General features: G+C 44.5%; 3 protein-coding genes across 9 annotated transcripts in view; 2 read left to right on the top strand and 1 right to left on the bottom strand.

Annotated features, from left to right (window-relative positions):
* The first annotated feature begins 1,251 nt into the window (after positions 1–1,251).
* LOC143339410 (uncharacterized) lies at positions 1,252–5,420 on the top strand. Its single transcript, XM_076760616.1, has 4 exons — positions 1,252–1,654; positions 2,145–2,243; positions 2,637–2,699; positions 3,815–5,420. Exons 1-4 carry the CDS (start codon positions 1,586–1,588, stop codon positions 3,842–3,844), a joined length of 261 nt encoding a protein of 86 aa, XP_076616731.1. The 5' UTR covers positions 1,252–1,585; the 3' UTR covers positions 3,845–5,420.
* Positions 5,421–5,422: 2 nt separating this feature from the next.
* rpp30 (ribonuclease P/MRP 30 subunit) lies at positions 5,423–9,702 on the bottom strand. 4 transcript variants are annotated; one of them, XM_076760614.1, is made up of 12 exons: positions 9,571–9,696; positions 8,781–8,839; positions 8,629–8,685; positions 8,464–8,529; positions 7,889–7,960; positions 7,605–7,694; positions 7,230–7,346; positions 7,034–7,063; positions 6,912–6,949; positions 6,717–6,796; positions 6,438–6,527; positions 5,423–5,576 (listed from the first exon to the last, which is right to left on the bottom strand). In XM_076760614.1, the coding sequence occupies exons 1-12, from the start codon at positions 9,650–9,652 to the stop codon at positions 5,530–5,532; spliced, it is 828 nt and encodes a 275-aa protein (XP_076616729.1). In that variant the 5' UTR covers positions 9,653–9,696; the 3' UTR covers positions 5,423–5,529. The 4 variants fall into 4 exon arrangements, with proteins under 4 accessions (XP_076616729.1, XP_076616726.1, XP_076616730.1 ...); XM_076760611.1 differs by having other exon boundaries at positions 7,230–7,694; positions 9,571–9,702; XM_076760615.1 differs by lacking the exon at positions 7,889–7,960.
* Positions 9,703–10,109: 407 nt separating this feature from the next.
* Positions 10,110–12,500, top strand: part of nudt13 (nudix (nucleoside diphosphate linked moiety X)-type motif 13) — a 6,031-nt gene continuing 3,640 nt past the window's right edge. For 2 of the 4 annotated variants that reach the window (XR_013079285.1, XR_013079284.1), the window contains exons 1-4: positions 10,114–10,193; positions 11,292–11,457; positions 11,555–11,697; positions 12,322–12,429. Coding sequence is in view for 1 of the 4 variants with exons in the window: in XM_076759908.1 (XP_076616023.1) it covers positions 11,375–11,457; positions 11,555–11,697; positions 12,322–12,429 (334 nt within the window). In the remaining 3 variants the exon portion in view is untranslated. Of the gene's footprint in view, positions 10,194–11,291; positions 11,458–11,554; positions 11,698–12,321; positions 12,430–12,500 lie in introns of all 4 variants that reach the window. The other 2 variants (XR_013079283.1, XM_076759908.1) reach the window with 2 other exon arrangements.

Here is a 12,500-nt window from a genome sequence, read left to right as displayed (position 1 = left end):
CCACAGGCTTGTTTGATGTTGCTGATCAGCTGCTGATTCGTCTGTCTGCTCTGCAATGAACAAACTCTGCCTGCCTCAAGGAAAGGAAAGGAAAGGAAAGGAAAGGAAAGGAAAGGAAAGGAAGCGAGTCCCTGTGGACACTCAGTCCTCGAAGTCTCCAGAGGGAAACTTTTCATCATATTAAAAACGCTGTTTTTCTTGATGAGGTCTGGTTTTAACTGCTCCATCAACAAAATCAATGAAATGTGCTTTTAACATAAATATACACAATATATGAACTATATATGAACTTTATTTGTTCAAGTGAAACTTTCTTTAAATCCCAGCAGGACTCTAAGACAGTTATTAGTCAGAACAGATGAAATATTACGTATTAGTGTCAAACAGTCTGAGCAGATCATCATCATCATCATCATCATCATCATCATCATCATCATCATCATCATCATCGTTGACACTCTGCTGCCACCTGCTGGTCAGGAGCACTCACTGCAGCTGCTAACTGACTTCCTGTAAAGCCAACGAAGAAGAAACTGACTTTTTCTGCTCTTTAAATGTTTCAAACAGGAAAACACTGTGAAGTATTTTTTTAAAAGTGCTGCATAAATGAAAAAAAAACTTCGGAGCCAAACCAACTCTCCAAATCTCGCGAGAGTATTAGCTCACTCCCATTGGCCTACTCCATTCTGACGTCACACCATTTGAAATGGAGGCAAGTGCGAAAAGTATCCAATCTGAGACGTCAACAAACATAAATACGACTTCCGGTTTAGCAAGAGGGCCTTCAAAATAAAATCAGATAAGTCTTCAGTGATTCCGCAGGAGAAATTCAGGTTTAAAAAATAAAAGCAAATTGTCTTTCCATTAGTTTTAATTTCTTTCCTATTTTGATTTTTTAAATCTTACATTAAGACATTTAGTTTTTTTTTTGTTGTTATTTTATCACGAGATCTTGTTATTTTACCCATCGTATTAATTTGCTGCCTCATGATTATTATTATGATTATTATGAAAATAGCTTAAATTTACCATTGTTTATATGTACCCTAATTACTAACTTTATAGTATCTTAAAACTAACCCTAACCCTTTCTTACACGCCCGTGTTTAAGATAAATACTTCTACCAATCAAAGCACAGCATTGTTTTATTTCAGAATTTATGCAGAATTACCAACATATAAACTGATCAAAACAAATACATGTAACGATAGCGTGAATCAAATCTTTTAATCTGAAGAATCCGGCTCGTCTGGTACCGGAAGTGGTGCTGTACTTGCTTTAAAATTGAAGTTGCCGGTCGACAGAAGGTCAGTCAACAACAACAAGAGCAACAACAAGAAGAGTGAGCAGCTAACAGACGTCAAACCGTCTTCACTTAAACTGGTGGATTTATTCACTGTTAGCGGGAAACTGACAACTTCCGGCCGCAGTTTGAACCATTTCACTCCTCTCTGGATTATCCGATAATGCTAACGTGTTAGCTCGGTCTACCGGCGGTTAGCACGCGGGCTAATTAAACCGACGTCCTCGGGAACATAAATTCATCAGGAGGGACGTTTTCTCCGTTAGCTGTTAGCCGTTAGCATGCAGTGTGCTAACCCTCTGAAGAAGAGGAGTTTGGAAACAGGCCTGGAGGCGTGGAGCTGCCGGCCGGTGAGAGGGCTGCGTGTGTGTGTGTGTGAGTGAGATGATGATGATGATGATGATGATGATGATGATGGTGATGATGAAGGGGAGGACGGGATGTTCCTCACGTCTCCTACAGTCAGAACTGACTTCAGTGCCGTAAACGGAGCCGATATTCTCGTTTCTAATCTGAGAGTCTGTCGCTTCCTGTCAGCTGATCATCCAGAGCGACGTGAATTAATCAGTGATAACATGAACACATGAAACTGTGTCCGTGAACTGACTGAGGAGACTGAAGAGAACAGGAAACACTCCTCTTCCTCTCCATCTCCTTCTCTTTCTTCATTTTCTTCTTCATCATCCTCATTCATCTGTTGACCAGCGTGATGATGATGATCATGATGAAGAAGATGGTGGTGATGATGATGGTCATGATGAAGAAGATGGTAATGATGATGATGAAGCTGTTGATGATCATGATGAAGATGATGGTAATGATGAAGATGTTTGTTTTTAGAAACGAGTGTGTTTGGAGGCGGAGTTCCCGTCACCTGAGTGTCCAATGGAAACATCCCACACTTTCACTCTGACCAATCAGCAGCAGCAGCAGCAGCAGGTGAGTGAGGTCATCCGGCAACAGGCAGTGAGGCTCATTGAGACGCGTCCAGGACGAGTCTCAATGAACAAGAAGTACAAAACGTACAAATCAGCAGTACCTGGTGTGTGTACTTTGTGTACTCTGGTGTGTGTACTGTGTGTACTCAGTACCTGGTGTTTGTACTGTCTGTACTCTGGTGTGTGTACTGTGTGTACTCAGTACCTGGTGTGTGTACTGTCTGTACTCTGGTGTGTGTACTGCTGTAGAAACATGATAATGGTGATGATCTTCATAGAGGAACAAACTCTGACTCACCTGTCACCTGAGGGCTTCATGTCACATGATCGTTGTGATATTTGGGAGCTGTTGCCATGGTGACGTGTCCATATGTGTGTGTGTGTGTTGATGCAGGTTGGTGTGGTCCAGCCCAGACCTGCTCTGCTCTGCTGTCCCAGGTGTCTCGGAGGAGAACCAGTAAGTGTGTGTGTGTGTGTGTGTGTGTGTGTGTGTGTGTGTGTGTGCGCGCTGATAACAGGTGTTTGACCTGAATCTGCTGCCTGAAGTGACTCCAGTGAAACCAGCATGGACGGTGAACTGGTGGATGGAACCAGTCTGAACTGGTTTTCTGAGCGCAGCGCAGGCTGCAGACTGGACGTTATTTAATAACATCTTCTAATCATATTAATCATTGATCATCCATCAGCAGCCAATATCGATCTGATCACCAGTCAGCCAAGCTGATAATGAAGACAGAGATCAATACGAGCTTCATTCCTCTGATCAGTTCAGGAAACATCAAACTGAAGGAAAGATGCTGCTCAGCTGATTGTTGATCCTGATCAATGAGTTTAACATGGCTGAACGTTCCTCACACCTCTGCTGCTCTCTGATGATGGATGGATGATTGATTGATGGATGATTGATTGATGGATGAGTGATGGATGGATGATTGATGGATGGATGATTGATTGACGGATGATTGATGGATGGGTGATTGATTGACGGATGATTGATTGACGGATGATTGATGGATGGGTGATTGATTGACGGATGATTGATTGATGGATGGATGATTGATTGATGGATGGATGAGTGTAAGCTCAGAGCTGAGATGAAGAACGAGGAGTGGGATGAAACGTTCAGCACTTTCTCCTGATACCTGAACAACAAGCTGTAAACAGCTGATAGGAGTCTCACCTTTGGACGAAGGAGCGGCTGCAGGTCACATGATCAAACCTGCTCGAGCTGCTCTCTGTCCTGACCTTCGACCTCTGACGACGGCTCCAGCTCCAGCTGCCTTCTGCCTGTAGACCTGTTCACGTCACTGTGGACTCACTTCGTTCAAAGCCTTGAGCGTAAAGACCGCAGGCTACGTTAGCCACTGCTAGCTTAACACACCTGAACCTGTCACTGGGGGGGGCGGGGGGGGACATGCAGGTAGATGAGTGAACATGCTCACAGCTGGACGAGATGAGGGTTTCAAACATCAGGAGGTCAAAACATTTCATTCTCTAATCAGAGAAGAAGAAGAAAGTTTCATTGAATGTTTTCTCTGATCTTCATTCCATCATGTTTTCATTCGTCTTCAGGGACACATCAACCACATCATGGGCCACTGAGGAGGAGGAGGAGGACGAGGATGAGGACGAAGACGAGGATGAGGAGGACAAGGAGTCCCGACCCCTTCAGGGACCTCCTGAAAAACCTTCAACGCATCAGAAACTGCCTGACTTGTGACACCGTCTAACAGCTGTCCAATGAGATTCTCCGCTTCACTCTGACGGGAGATGTCATCATTGCCACACCCACTTAAAGGACCAATCAGGTGCTGTTTTCTTCAGACTTTGTCCCTTTGAGGACACGGTTATTTTTACACTCTCGATCCAGCGTGAAGCTGAAGCTTCGACTGGTTTCTGGAGCTTTCAGCTTCATCTCATGGTCTTCCTCAGTGTGCTCAGTCGTCATGGTGATGGGTTCGTTAGAAAATGTCTCTGTTGGTGTGTTTAAGGACATTTGTGGTTCACTTTGATCTGCAGTGTCCATTGTCATGTGATTTCAGACCCATGTTCTTCTTCTGCGTTTGATAAAAAGCTCGTGCCCCCCCCCCGTGTCTCAGGCGTGCGCTTGTCCTTGAACACACCATCATGGGGATTTTGGAGAATCAGCTCCTTTAATTTATGATCAATAAACAATATCATTGTATTAGCCCCGCCCGTCAGCCCATCCTCCGCCTCCTACCTGATGTCTGATTGGTTCATATGTTCAGTCATATGACGGCTGAGGACACATCAATGCAGCGTCCTACATGCAGTGAACACGTGATTTTAATGATGTGTGTACTTTTCTATCAGCTAACTAATTAATAATCAGTGACTCAGCTGGGATTGGTCACCCTGACAGTCAGTGATTTGACCTTTGACCTCCAGGCTGCCTCTCACCTCGTGCTCCTCGCGAGACATTCACTGTCTTTACTGTAAAAGAGGTTTTAAATGGAGACCACAGTCCTCCGACATGTTAACATGACAAACTCATTAGCTTGTTAGCTAATGAGTTTGGTCTAGTTTGGCCTCTCCGAGCTCTGCTCTGTCAGGGCGGCTTGTGATTGGTCAATAGAGTGAATTCATCACAGAGTCCACTGTCATTTGCAAGATCAGGCAAAGCTGTCGTCTCGTCGTCTCGTCTCCATCTGATGTGGACGTCAGTCGTCCTTCACCACAGACACAGACAGCGGTCACAGCTGACGTCGGCGAGATTCAAGCTAAAACGTTTCTCACTGAAAACTCTTTCAAACTCCAGCGGCTGATTGTTTCAAATATCGGCATTGATCAGACTTCAGTCTGTCTTCAGCGTCAGACAGCAGAGGACGCTGACGTCCACGTTCTGTCTGTTGCAGCTACAGTTGAAGGTTTTTTCAGGTGGTTTGTAAAATCACGACTGGACTCCTTTTAAAAGGCTTTAAAGGGAAAATGAAGTGAAAAGTTTGTTTAATTTGTCCCAAATCTTCCTGTTCAAAATTTCTATTTTTATCAAGCAGAGTTTTATATTTTCCGACAGTTTTTACTGAATATGAATGTAAAGCAGCCTCCTGCAGAGCTCTATTTTTGATGACACCATTTCCTGCTTTGGGACTGACCAATCAGAGCACAGCATTTGTACCGATTTCAAAATAAAAAAATTGACTGAAAGCTGGTCTGAGGTCTGTTTCAAAAACTTTATTGTGTCTGAACAAAAACACTGAAATCAGATCGAGTTCATCAGCTGAGTCCACACCCCGTCGCTCTGGAGCCCGCCCCCCAGCTGTCAGTCACTCAGTCAGGTGACCTCTGGCTCTCTTGGCTGCAGGAGCTTCACCTGCTCAGGTAAAGCAAAGAAAACAGATCCGTTATTTTCACGATCGATGAGTAAAAAGACGTCAAAACGCTGAATTCAGACGACGTGGACAGTAAAACAAGGGCGCCGCCAAAGGAGGAAGCATCATCACGTCAGCGTGTGACATCATCTGATGCCTCCGCTATGTTGACGCGTATGGGAGAAGCTTGAGGAACGTGTTGACGTCATACGACCTTTGACCTTTGAAGAGGTGACTGATCAACGCATGAATGTTTCTAACAGTGACTGAGGACAAACGACAGGACTCTACTGTCTTCATGGCGTCTCTCCTCCAGTTACCATCAGGACACTTTCTGATGACTGACGGGGCGAATGATCACTGATGTCACGGGAACATCACATGTTGACATGGCAGATATCAAACCTGTGATTGATCGACGGGCTGAAACCATCAGCTGTCAAACGACTACGACACATCAGAGCCTTTAAACAGACGTTTAACAGCCAACCTAAACAGGAAGTGAAACATCACGCTGAAAGAAACAACTGCTGCGATGAAATCAACACCCGTCTTCTGCCTCACGCCTGTGAACTACGTTCCACGCCGTTAGCTAACAGGCTCAGACTTCATTTAGACTGAGTTTCATCACAGTTTAGCAAACTTGCTAACGTTAGTCTGTCACTAACCGCCATCGCACAGAAGCTCCAGTCGGTTAGACATCACAGATTTGACTGACAGACGTCGGCACATGAAACATCAACAACAACAACAGCAGCTAACCAGCAGCGCCTCCATCACCCCGTCGTTCCCACGATGCTAACGCTAGCTTCATGTTCACAGCACAGTGACATACTGACGCCTCCTGCTTTCAGTAAACTTACAGTCTGCAGCAGGTGGAGCCTCCTGCTGGCAGGACGACTCACTGCAGCTCCTCATGGTGTAGATGATCCCAGAGGCTGTCTTCCTGGTCTCTGACGACAAGCAAACAAACAAAGAAGGAGTGAGGGGACACGTCTGTCTGCTTCCTGCTCCACATGATCAATATGTGCTCAGAAAAAGAAATAATTCATTATTTGATGATTAACTCATCACTCCAGCTCAACGTACACTAAAACCAAATTAATATTTACAGCAGTATTCAGTATTTACAGTAGTTTTACCTGCGTGTAGAACGACTGATCGACAGGTGGAGGAAACGGCTTCTTTGGCGTCTCCATCTGACAAACCGAACAACAAACCTCTGAACAACCAGATCAGGACCACAACACACAGGAGTGCTAGCAGCTAGCAGTTGGTAGTAGCCATTAGCAGTAGCAGCAGCAGTTAGGTTGGTAGTAGCTGCAGTAGAAGGATACAGGTTGGTGATGTCATACGGACCTCTGAGCTCCAGAGGCTGAGGACACACAGACATTATTGATTATTAGAGATCGGCTCATCTGCTAATCGATCGATCGACAGGTGGAAACTCATCACTGACCTTCTCGGCTGCACTGGACAGGATCATGTTCTGAAAGACAGACAAACACTGATTTATCTTCACAGGTCAGTCACACAACAAGTGTGTCAGGCTCCGCCTCCTCTGACATCAGTATGACATCACTGAACATGTCATACCATCGGCGTACAGAGAGTGTCACAGCTACAGGAAGCCCGCTGGGACAAAAGGGACGTACCTTCCCTTTACAAGTGTCCACCAGAGAGACGGCGTTAGCGATGGTGTAGCGCCTCATGGTGGAGTCTCTGATGGCCGCAGAGTACGAGACCTCAAACACCAGACCTCTGTCGACAGCCTGAACACACACACAGGTATGCACAAACGCACACACACACGCACGCACGCGCACACACACGCGCACGCACACACACACACACACACACACACAGTAATACATTCTAGATGTGTGTAACAGTTTCACCTGCTGGTCACAGAGTGAGACACCAGCTTTAAATGAGACGCTGCTTCCTGAATGTCTTCCACTCTGACATATTGACGACAAAGATGGCGATCGATCGTCAGTATTGACGATCGTCGTCAGAGCAGATCTCACCCCGCTGACCGGTGCTCTCTTGAAGAAGAAGGGAAGCTTCTCTGTCACCGAGATACAGATGATGTCAACATCATACGTCATACAGGCTGCCTGCACATACACATACACACACACACACACACACACACACACAGCAAAGTTTAAAGTGTAAACACATGATTTCATTGGACGAACTTGTGGACAGAAACTACTGCGCTCAGATACTCAAAGAAACATCCTCAAAGTTGTACTTGAGTAAATGTACTTAGTTACTTTGGTGTGAACAGAGTGTCAGTGAGCCTCACATGGAAGAGTTTCTCTGTGGTTGGAAGGACGGCCAGCAGGTCGAAACGGCGATACTCTGCGGCGTTTGGTCTCTGAACACACACGCACGCATGCACGCACGCACACACACACACACACACAGGATGCAGGATGTGTGTGACGGTCTGAACTTTATTCTGAACTTTATCGTCTCATAAATAATCCGCATTAATGATCAAACTGAGTGTGATTGATACTTGGCTGCTGATTGGCTGACAGTCTGTCATGTGACGGCTCAGACTCTTTGTCATGAGTGATAATATTGATTCGATCAGTGGTTTGAAAAAACCGAGAACTCTGATCTGCAGCAGTTTATCGATCCAACAAAAGTAATCAGCAGTTATATTGATGATCAGTTCATCAATTCATGATAATCAATTCATCATTTGTCATTTTCAGGAGTTTGTCTGTTTCTATATATATCGATTATTGCCTCGTCTCCTCTCTCCTCCAGGTGAGAGGAACGAGGACACAAGGAGGTGAGGAGGCAAGGAGAGGAATGGAGGACGTACGCACTGAGAAATGAGACTGAAGTGAGAGAAAAGTCAACACTCACGAAGTGACTGGAGTCTGACATCACAACGGTCAGTCTGTTCAGCACTCTGATTGGCCGGGACCGACCCTGATGGAGACAGAGAAACATGTCAACACAAGACAATCACCATCATCACCATCACCATCATCATCATCATGAGCTTCGTCCTCATCGTCCTCATCGTACCTGTACGACTGGCAGCGGATCGATCAGATCGTTGATCGGCGTCGGGGAGGGAATCTCCTGCAAACAGGAAATAAACAGAGACCTCCAAAATAAAAGTGGTGCTGATCACAGATTCTGGTCCTGAATGCAGCGCATCAGGTGCGCACACTCACCTGTTTCTTTTTGGCCATCGGTTCAAACACGTAGTTGAGGGCGACTGTGGAGAAACCAACTGCAAGGAGACGAAACACAAACTTATTGATCATCTTCATCAAAAACCAATAACTGATCATCTGTCAGTGAAATCATTGATCATTTTACAGCTTCTGGAGAATTTTAAAATTGAAGAAAAACTTAAAACTTCATATTCCGATCAGGTTTCATGTTTTTGAATATTCTTCTGTTCACAGTAGTTTACTGTGACAAACAGCAGGAACTTGACTTCATTTAATTATTTCTGTTTCCATCCTATTTCAAAGTAAATTTTAAATAGAGACATTTTTGAACGGAGTCTGGTATACGGATTTGGGTTAGGGTTAGTCATGTGAATGTCTCTTAGGAGAAATATCAGAACATTAAGACCCTCAAAAATGAACTATGAATGAATACATGAACTTTACGTGAATTAACCAAGTTTATAATGACCAAAAAAAGCGTGTTACGTTTTGTTTAAGAAGGCCTGACATTTTACCAAAAAGCCGGGAAAGTTAAAATTGACAACTTTGCGCATGGAGTCTGGTGGAACGCTTTCAGCAGGTTTTCTGAACTCATGAAATGTATTCACTCATGAAATAAGTCGCGTGGTATCCTGCAGGTATTGAACCAGCTGTTGACAGAATGTCCTGCATACAAACTGAAAAACTTCAGCTCCGATGCTAGCAGCGTTAGCTTCCGCTCGACACGAGCTGAAGCCCGCAGGTAAACTGCGATTTGTGAAGGTGAACCAGGACGCAGGTGACTCACGGTGAGCTGCCGTCTCTATCAGACTCTGCAGTCTGCTTTTATCTGTCGTGTAGCTCAGGTTTAAATCCATAAACACAGACATGATGCTGCTGCCTGCTGTCCCCTGCTCTCCGAAACATGTGTGGAGCCGAACGGCCTGCTGGGAACTGTAGTCCTAAATCCTTAACTAGTCAGAAATGTATCCTGTATTTTAACGAAAATTCTTATTATCTGCTGCTTAGTAACTATTTAAACAACAAACAGGAACTTTTGTTAATGTTTCTTATTCTAAACGTATTGATTTGAGGCGTTCAAATGTTTGTTATTAATGTGTGTCATATTATTAATTAATAATAATAATAATAAAGAAATTCTTCACTCAAAATCAATAATATAGATTTCATCACTACGGGCAATTATTATTGAAACATCTGAACAATAAGAAATTAAACCGAATTTATGGCTAAATCATAAAACTTCCGTCGTGATTCATTGTTTGGGCAGTGAAGCTGTTAAAACCAGCAGGTGGCGGTAAGACAACACATCTGATGCCAACCGCTATACAACTCGACAAGAAGAAGAGGAGGAGGAAGGAGCAAAAGAAGGAGAAGGGCAGGAGGAGGAGGAGAAGGAGAAACACAATAGTACGTTGCCCACAGGTCACAGTGATTCATTTAAACATGTTTGTGGTGGTCGTGCGTTTGAGTCTTAATAGATAAATCTGTCAGATTCAAAATCTGTCGAATTTATGTTTTTCTTGTTTTCGTTAAAACCGCGGCACACTGAAAGTCTCTTGAGTTCAGACTGCTGTAGTGTCAGCATTCATCGGGGCAGAAACTGCTGTTATCTGTTATTCCTGTTTCTCACAAACAACTGAGTGTCTGCTGGAGGATCATATGAACTATAAGAGCAGATATGCTGTAACAAGCTGCTTTATTTCTAATGCAGCAAAGCAGCTTGTTTGATTAAATGTATGCCGAAATCACCAGTGGAGCCCGCAGATTTAGATTCGTTTGAGAACTTACATTATAGATTTGGAATCTTATGGAAAACAAAAGATGAGTCTTAAGTGCTAGATTTTCAAAGAAGATTCAGCATTTTGTCTCTCCACATATGAACTACATACTGTTGGGTGCTGAGCTGAACTCCCGAAGCTCAAACAGCGTGAAGTCCCGCGATATTCGTACTTCACGTTCTTTGAGGTTAAAGGTCTCCTGTTGTTTCTTGGGGTGAAGTCTGTCTGTCTGTCTGTGGTTCTCCTGGTTCAGGGTTCAGCCATGCTCAGGGACGGTCTGGAGGAATCAGTACTCAAGGAAGAAATCTATAAAATCTGTAATTAATCCTCTTCTTACTGTTGTACAGTAGTAGATAAAAACCTGAAGTTTGTCCTAATGGTGGAGCTACAAGAAAGATCATGGAGTCATTAAACAATGCAGAGGGTTCATCCTCTGAAGACCAGGAACATCTATAGAAACATGAAGTCACTGAGATGTCTGTGATAACCACAGAGTCACTTCACTGTGTAATATTATGTGCTCTGTGCTAAGTTCTGCTGTCAAACTGATTGTTAGCTTAGGTTAGCAGTTTCCCTCTGCTCCCAGTCTTTGTGCTAAGCTATGCTAGCAGTGTTCCACATGATGAGACGGTTAAAGTCGTCATTGCTTCTTAGCTCTCAGACTGCGGCTGACTTCAGCTCCAAATCTGAAATAATTTCTTTTGTTTCCTGTTATGTGTGTTTGCAGTAGAGCCAGTCCAGAACGGCTGAGACCAGTTCAGACCAGTCCGGTCTAGTTCAGACCATTTCAAGTGGCTCAGACCAACCACCATGTTCAGGCCTCTGAGGATCCTCGTCTCTTCTACAAAATGTCTTCCAACCCACCGCTGCTCTGGCTTCGTGTCCAGGATGAGGTTCAGTAACTCACAGTAACCTGATTGGTTTATTGATTGATTGATTGATTGATTGGTTGGTTGGTTGGTTGATTGACTGATTGACTGGTTCTCTCAGGTACGTGAACAGGCTCAAGGAGGATGATGAAGCGTGTGCTGCAGCACTGCAGAACGCTCACGTTTTCCTGTTCCATCATCTGTCTCCTCTTCTGCAACGCACCAAACAGGGAACCCTCAGACCAGCAGCACTGATGTGTTCAGGTACAGAACCACAGAACCAAGCAGGGAACAACAGGTTTCTCCTTTGTGCTTTACAGTGATGTCTGTTTTTTTTTGTCTTGCACCTGAACATTCTTACCTAGATGTGCACACACTTGGTCCTTCAACAAAAAAAAGAAGAGAACCTCAGGTAGAGAACCTCAGGTAGAGAACCACAGGTAGGTGGTAGCACTGAGCGACATCCTGATCCTGACAAAGGAAAGGATGAAGTTTAGGAGACAGTAAATCTCTCGTTCCTGAACCTTCGTCATGCTGCAGGTCAGGTGCTCTGCATCAGTTACCATGGCGATCCAGCCAGATTAAAAGAGAACCACGTGCCTGACATCCAACACACCTGCTCACACATCAGCACCCTCAGCTGTTTTTCACTTTTAATTTGATGTAAGTACTGTTTTTAGTGTTGATCCCTTGGATTTGGTACAGAGTAACTGAGCCCCTCCTTAAATAAACGAGAACAGAGAACCACAGGTGGAGAACCCAAAGCCACAGGTGGAGAACCACCAGTGGAGAATTTCAAGTGCAGTCAAAAGCACAGAACAACGTTCTGTATCTGCAAATTTGCTCCGTACACTCCTGATGCACATCTGTATTTTGTGCGTCGTTCAGATGTTCAGTCGATGCTGGAGAGACTCGGTTCAGACAGATCCCTGCTGAAGGAGTCGGTTCTGATTGGCTGCTCTGACCAGAACCAGGCTCAGTTCTGTCTGGATGTCGGTAAGAACACATTGAGTCCAGAGTGCTGTTTGTTCCAGTGAAAAGGTTCCGTCTGCGCTGGCTGTCGCTCT

The sequence above is a fragment of the Chaetodon auriga genome, chromosome 20 (genome assembly GCF_051107435.1).
Source record: "Chaetodon auriga isolate fChaAug3 chromosome 20, fChaAug3.hap1, whole genome shotgun sequence".
Classification (NCBI taxonomy): Eukaryota; Metazoa; Chordata; class Actinopteri; order Chaetodontiformes; family Chaetodontidae; genus Chaetodon; species Chaetodon auriga.
This window is presented reverse-complemented; position numbering and strand designations above follow the sequence as displayed.